This window comes from Sphaeroforma arctica (genome assembly GCF_001186125.1).
Source record: "Sphaeroforma arctica JP610 unplaced genomic scaffold supercont1.1251, whole genome shotgun sequence".
Taxonomy (NCBI): domain Eukaryota; class Ichthyosporea; order Ichthyophonida; genus Sphaeroforma; species Sphaeroforma arctica.
This window is the reverse complement of record NW_014039307.1, coordinates 11,019-18,506: the sequence shown is the minus strand read 5'-3', so window position 1 is coordinate 18,506 and position 7,488 is coordinate 11,019. Positions and strand designations below refer to the sequence as shown.

Sequence of the window (7,488 nt, the reverse complement as noted above, 5' to 3'; positions counted from 1 at the left end):
TATATATATGGTGAGTAAAAAAGCGCTACAACAGTATTATTCGGATACCATTCTGCTTTAAATATGGTTGTGCTATCAAATGAGAGGGCGAGAGGTGGACGGACACGCAGAGGCAGATGAGTGAAATGCGTAGACAACTAGATGTACACCAACAGAAAAAAAGATTAAAATGCAGCATACAGATACAGATACAGATACGGATACAGATACAGATACAAATACAGATACGGATATGGATACAGATACAGATACAGATACAAATACAGATACAGATACAGATACAGATACAGATACAGATACAGATACAGATACAGATACAGATACAGATACAGATACAGATACAGATACGGATACAGATACAGATACAGATACAGATACAGATACAGATACAGATACAGATACAGATACGGATATGGATACAGATACTGATATGGATACAGATACTGATACGCCAACGGAAAAGTGCGATGGTGCAGATCATCACGACAATCGGGTGATGTCACGCACCTGTAGACGTACTCCTACAGATACGCACTGGAAACGAGCGCAGCTGTGGCCATACTACAGCGACGGTATACTCCTACAGTGGACTACTATAGAAAACTTAACGATCCGTCCGCAACTGTGAGCACATACATACAAGTCCGCATAATCATACAACGTACATACCTCGATTTTTGTCTGGATATCGGGAAGGGGAAGATTGGCGGACGCTACGTCGAAGAACAAGGGCTTGCAGGCCACGTACTGCAGGCTGGGTGGTACACTGGCGATGCGCACACTCACCGGAGTGTCGTCGTAAGTGTCCAGTCTGTCCCAGGCAGGGATCTTGAGTGCGTGTAGGGTGTGTATTTGTGCTAGTTAGCGTATGTGTGTGTACGTTTGTATATTGGAGTGTAAAGGCATATACGTTTGGGTATACACACATAGAAACGCATATATGTAGAAGAAGATGTCTATATAACAATGGCTGATTACAACTCAGCCAACGCCGAGTGTTGGCAAGCAGTGCTCGAGCTCTTAGGACTTCACTAAGAGCCTACTTTTGAATAGTTCGTCATAAAACATTCACTCCCAGATGGTACATATAAGATACAGCAGGATGTGGTTACGTGATATTTTGATGGCGGCAGTGAATATGTGGCGTATACTATAAATGTTCGCGAGTGGGTCCACATCCATAGCGTGTGCTATCAAATGGGCAACAAGTGCATGAGACCAGCAGTTCTGGAGGTGGGAATACACGAACAAGATAGCCTCATAATTTCCGCATAGTTAAGAAGATTAAAACAAATTTGCGCTTGTGTATGCCTATAAGTAGATGAAATATACTCTCGCATACAATGACAAACACTGTTCACTTTTACGTAGATACAAGATAGGTATATATATATATATATATACATATATATATATATATACATATATGTATATTATATATTAATATATTATATATATATATATATGTGTGTGTGTGTGTGTGTGGTGTGTATATGTATATGTATTATATAATATAATATATAATATATATATATATATATAATACATATATATATATATATATATATATATAGCTCTCACAACTTCCCTTCTGGAGATGGTCATGGACGTACGAAATACACGTACACTTAACACCTAAATACCTTAGCTACGCCCGTCTCTTCCTTGCTAGAGGCATCAGAGGCCAATAGCATGGCGGCTTTAAGCATACACTTGCGCTCCCGGATATTTGACACCAACTTGAGAATTTTCTCCGACATCTCCTGTTTCGATCTCTCTGCCATTTCACTGGACGACGCCAGCGCCATATTTATAGTCGCGATCATATTGGTTAAGAGGTCGTACACCTTATCCGCCTCTGCGAACTTGCCAACGTGTGCGTAGGCATTCGCAATACAGTAGACTCGGAAGGCCTGGTAGGTTTCGGCCCAAATCTCCAGCTCAGTGACATAGAGGGGATCGGTGTCGCGCACCAGATTGATTATTCTGGCGGGAGTGAGAAAGTGTTTTGGCTCAGAATGTCAGTCATTTACGGTGGACACACTGGGGGGGGGGGGGATAGAGGGGGGTAACCTAGTAACAGGCTGACTATCAGATGGTGAGTGTGGTACAATGGTCTGGCTGGCCATGCATGGAGTGCCAAGGGTCAGGTATGCGGGGTCGGTAGCGCATAGGAGGTCGACACTTGAGATGTAACTGAAAAGACAATGTGGTGGAACATGGGGCATGCGCTGATCATTTACGCACACGCATGAGAAGGGTGCATGCTGTGTCTATCCAGTAGAGCATTGATTAGTCCAGTGATTGTATTGGGCCACATGTTCTCTTGAGTACATATTCAATAGTCAGGACCACACAGAGGAGGTATCAGGTCACCGTTGGAGTCTAGGCGAAAAGATGGTTCGGGTGATCATGGAATACTTTGTTTAAGGTTGGTATTAAATACTAGATGGGTCATTCTGGTGTCAAGTGAGATGATGAGAGATGAATGGTCATCTGTTTTGAAATGGAAGATTGAATAGTCCTGGTTAAACGTATGCTGGCGCTTCGGGAGAAGGGGCAGTAATAATGCGTGCGAGTATATGACACGGTAGTAGTAAGCCGCTCGTCTGCATGAAGGTATGAGTTTGTGTATTCTTTGGTGTGGGTGGGGGGTAGGAACATAGCCGACAAGGTTGATGAGGAGATGGAGTGGACACCGCCCAAGGCGTGTGCTGGGCATCAGTCCGCTCGAAACTCTACCAACAACCCTAGACGCATTCTTAAGCATAACAACCCTAGACATATCCCCAAGCGTAGTAACCCTAGACATATCCCTAAGCGTTCTAAGAAACGCGACATGCACGTATGCACTTCAGTCTCTGGAGTGGGAGGGGTGAGCCACCGAGAGAAGAAAGTGAGAGAGAGAGAGAGACAAGTACTGTGTATGGCAAGTCCGCACACGAGGTCCCCCTGAGCACAGACATACCCCGTCAGATTCTGCAGGATAGAGTCGTACAAGCGGACGTTCTCCTCGGGCTTGTTTGTGGTGCAGAACATGCTGCTGCCACCCGCCTTGTCCTTGGCCGGTTTCTCCTTGCCCGAACTTCGGGGAGCATCCACCATAAGCTGGTTGCGCTCGTTTTGCAGCAGATATCTCTGGCAGTTCAGGTACAACTCCACCACTTTGGGTATCTCGTTCGCATCCTCCCCACCTCCACCCACCAGTACAGTGGACCCGTCCGTTTTCGGCGCAGTGGATTCTTTCTGAGAGAGAGTGCGCGAGAGTCAACCCGGTACATGTGAGAACATCGCTATATGTGTGTACAACAAACTAGTCAAACAGCCCAATGTGTTGGTGATGCTAGGATTACCTAGAGCTCTGAAGTAGGTTTTAGGGTTTAGGGTTTAGGAAAACGAACGGATCTCTGAGCTTTGAAGCTGAAACTGACGAAGTATGTATAAATACGTCTGTGAATGTCTTCACGAATGTTTGCCTATTGGTATATGTAAGGACGTATTCGTAGACCAAAGCACCTAAAAGCAGCAAAAGTGGATCGGAATACCACGAACGCCCCGGATATGGCTGTGGATATTCGTTCCCGTGTCATAGAGAAATGGAATGGCACTAGGTAACGCACTAAATGTGAGTGTTTCCATACATTCATACACAAATATATATGTTCTTACATTCATACACATATAGAAATACATGTGGTCTTACATTCATACAAATATATAGAAATACATCTGGTCTTACATTCATCCACTTATATAAGAATACATATGGACTTACATTCATACACATATATCATATATAGAAATACATACATTCATACACATATATTGAAATACGTATGGTCTTACATTCATATATATAGAAATACATATGGTCTTACATTCATACACATATATAGAAATACATATGATCTTACATTCATACACATATATAGAGATACATATGGTCTTACATTCATACACATATATAGAAATACATATGGTCTTACATTCATATATATAGAAATACATATGGTCTTGCATTCATACACATATATAGGAATACATTTGGTCTCGTACAGATATACATGGAGATACATATACACAACATAACTATATCGACTGACTCGCATAAAAAGTCCACCGTCTCCTGAAGCAGGTTGATTACGCCTAGATATTTATACACATATATGCATATACAACCTAAAATGGAAGCAAATATATTCATGTCCATAACACACAGGCACATAATACGCATCCACGGTAACGAGTACACAGACAACCGCTCCAACCCACACACCATCTTCTCGCTGCGGTATGCCTGTAAAGCGTCCTGTATGCTCATAAACACGCCGTCGTACAGCTTGAGCACGTCTCTCGTGGCCATTCCCTTCTTCTGCTGGGCCTGTTTTAGGCCTTTCACCTTCTCATTGATACGCATGATGCACATGCGCAGCTTGTCGTTGGGTATTTGTATCTCGCGATCGCGCCACGTGATCTAGAAGTGTGGGTTTTAGGGTTTTAGGGATTTTAGGGTTTGGGGTTTAGGTTTTAAGTTTTTAGCCACAGCTATTTTAAATTTAGATAGGACACCAATGGTACAGATCATCGGGGGGAAATGGCACACATACATGCACGTGTGTATGCTCAATCTCATACACCCTGATATGCAGACATGCAAACCCCATAAACATACATGTACACGCACATACAATCCCATATATATACGTGCTGGTTCCTCACGATATGAGATCGGGATGTACTTAAGAGTAGTTGAATACAAACCCCTGCGCACACAGCAATGCGCACAAACGCACATATGTGCGTGCACAGCCGCGCATATGTGAACGTATGTGTGTTCTATTTCACTTCCACGTCCGGATTATGTATATCTATGCGATCACCAGGGCACTTTATACCCGTTGCCAATGTACCTTGAAGGTCTCTTCACTGGTGTCTGTGATAATGTTCTCCATTTTGGCGAGCACCGATTGGTCCACATTCTTCATGGAAAGCAGATCCTCCTATACAGAATAGGAAGGGTTTCATGAAAGTGAATAATAGTCGGATCCTCCTATATAAAATAGAAAGGGTTTCGTGATAGTGAACAATATACAAAATAAACAGGGTTTCATGATAGTGGATAATATACAAAATAGAAAGGGTTTCATGATAGTGAATAATAGTCGGATCCTTCTATAAAACCATAAATAGAATACAATTCTAGATAATGTTCAATTGATAATGAGTATAGTTAAGATACAAGGCGGGTTCAACATCAATGGTGTACACTTTAAGATCATTTGTGTTTTGCGGTGCAACAGAGCAACAGTCCCATGGGGTGGTAACCTGAAGTGAAGCTCAGCACACAGAAACCTCAGTATCTTCCACTACACCCAATCCCCATGCCAACAGTAAAATAAAAATTATAAAATTATGAAATTAAAAGCCCTTGTAGGTGAAGTTTTCACTTCCAATAAGTGTACGTGCACACAAAGCACAAGAAGACCCACATTTAGGCCCATACCAGCACAGTATTGTCCCCCAGAGAGTACGCGCAATATCGGATACTGGGCTCCAGTGCCTCGATACGTTGCACATACATAGCCTTCAGGTCCTCGGATCGGCATGTGTCCGCAAATTGCTTCCAGATTTTCCTGCATCCGTAAAATACACACGCATTGGTCCAGGGATGATACAAGGAATATTTTCCAAGGGTATAGGTTGGGACTCGTGTGTAAATATAGTTTGTACAGTTGTTTGAGTACGTATTGAGTGCGTTCGGTACTCGTAACCAGAGTCGCGTATTGAAGTCAAACGTGTTGTTTGGGTGGAGTGCGGTTGGAATGAACGTTTTACTGGTGAAGAGGGGTACACACAAACACGCATAACTTGTTTCTTGTGAGGGCGAGAGTGAGACGGCACACACTACCATAGTGTTTTGTTGAACTATGTGTATGACGTATGACAGAACGAGGCTTGCGTGAGGGTGCGCCAATTACTATTTATTGCAATGTACATGTACATCGACAACGATTCACAAAGATTATGACACGAACCTGTTTCCACTTTGCAAAGTGTGCAAGTGCGTACGCGTGTGTGCGTATGTGTACCTTTGCGACAACCATTGTTGCACGTGCGTGTGTATGAGTGACTGGCCATTTGCAGATACATGACTCTCTCAGAGAGAAGATTAAACATCGCCACACATCCAAAACCGACAGTCCTGGATCGACACTGCCTTCGACGAAGTACAGCTGCTGTTTTCTCATCATAGAGGCATGTATGGCACTATTCATGCAGCGTCGTGTGTTAGAGGGAGTGACCTCGCACGCAGTGGTCTATGGGTAGTGGTATGACAGGATAAGTCAAGAACGACTTTCTGTTGACCATTGACATATTGTTCGAGAACATTTCATTGCATAAGGTTGCTAAACCTGGTGAGTCTATGCATCTCATAGCAATGCACAAATATAGTGTGTTGTGGAAGTATATCATCACATTCATTGTGCTTGATTGCTTCTGAGAGAGGTGAGATACACACTGTGTGCATATGCGCATCTCTACGCTAAAAAAGAAAGCCCTGAATAGGCCACATTTAGTAAACAAAAATCACTCACTTTGCTAGATCCAGTAGTCGCACAGCCTCAGCCCACTGCTGCAGCTCAAAAGCCAGGATACCACTCATCCAAGAAGAATACGCCTGTAGAACGAAGATGCATACATACATTAATGAGAATACCCCCATCTGCCTGAGGTCAGATCTGGTCCTATATTTGGATATAGTGGCGCAACCAGATCGCGTAAATCTTCCTTCTAACTACATCATTAGAAAACACACGGGCTGGGTAGGCTGTACCCTTACTCAAACCTATAAGACTTCTGTACAGAGACCAGCCCCGTATTATTCACGCAAACCAATCCTAAAATAAAATAAAGTTACCCAAACCAAACCCATATATACTAATATCCCAATTCGACCACAAGGAAACACACCTTGGCTTCCAGCCCAGTGCGCTCATCGCAGAACCCAGACAACGAACACAGATCGTCGAGATGTGCTGCGTGCTTAGCAGCCACTTTAAGTTTGTTGCGCACGTGGTGCAGAGATCGGGTGCCTTGATCTTTCAGACCCAATTTCTGATCGGCTTTGAGTTCCATGGCGTACGCCCAGCATCTTTCGGCCTCATAAAGTGGAATCTTAATCCCGATTGGAGAGAAAGATATCGGAAAGAGTATTTAGATTAGGCCAGTTGCGTAGCTCTATTCAGGACCTGTCTACTTATACTCCTGCCTTCCTCTCGTTGGCAAATGCAGTAGGTGTGAGTACAAAACGCTGAAACTTCACACCAAAATTTACCAGATATGTACTTTTCACTTCGAAATAAAACTTCGAAGAAACAAAATCAAGTGCATGTGTCTGAACAACGCAATGGCCGATAGACACGGCTTTGACATGATACAAAAAAAACCCCCGTTTCTATAACTTATTTAGGCTCTTTGAATGAGAAT

At 43.1% G+C, this 7,488-nt stretch overlaps 2 protein-coding genes across 2 annotated transcripts; one reads left to right on the top strand and one right to left on the bottom strand.

Moving 5' to 3' along the window:
* Positions 1 to 169: 169 nt before the first annotated feature.
* SARC_10444 (hypothetical protein) lies at positions 170 to 628 on the top strand (the record flags this gene model as incomplete). Its single annotated transcript, XM_014295516.1, has 1 exon — positions 170 to 628. One exon carries the CDS (start codon positions 170 to 172, stop codon positions 626 to 628), a length of 459 nt encoding a protein of 152 aa, XP_014150991.1.
* A 40-nt stretch (positions 629 to 668) lies between these two features.
* Positions 669 to 7,189, bottom strand: SARC_10443 (hypothetical protein; the record flags this gene model as incomplete). The annotated part of the gene is made up of 8 exons (XM_014295515.1): positions 6,973 to 7,189; positions 6,597 to 6,679; positions 5,504 to 5,633; positions 4,911 to 5,000; positions 4,277 to 4,474; positions 2,969 to 3,246; positions 1,644 to 1,986; positions 669 to 828 (listed from the first exon to the last, which is right to left on the bottom strand). Coding segments are annotated over exons 1-8 (1,447 nt in total), but the record flags the coding sequence as incomplete, so codon positions are not given.
* Positions 7,190 to 7,488: the final 299 nt, after the last annotated feature.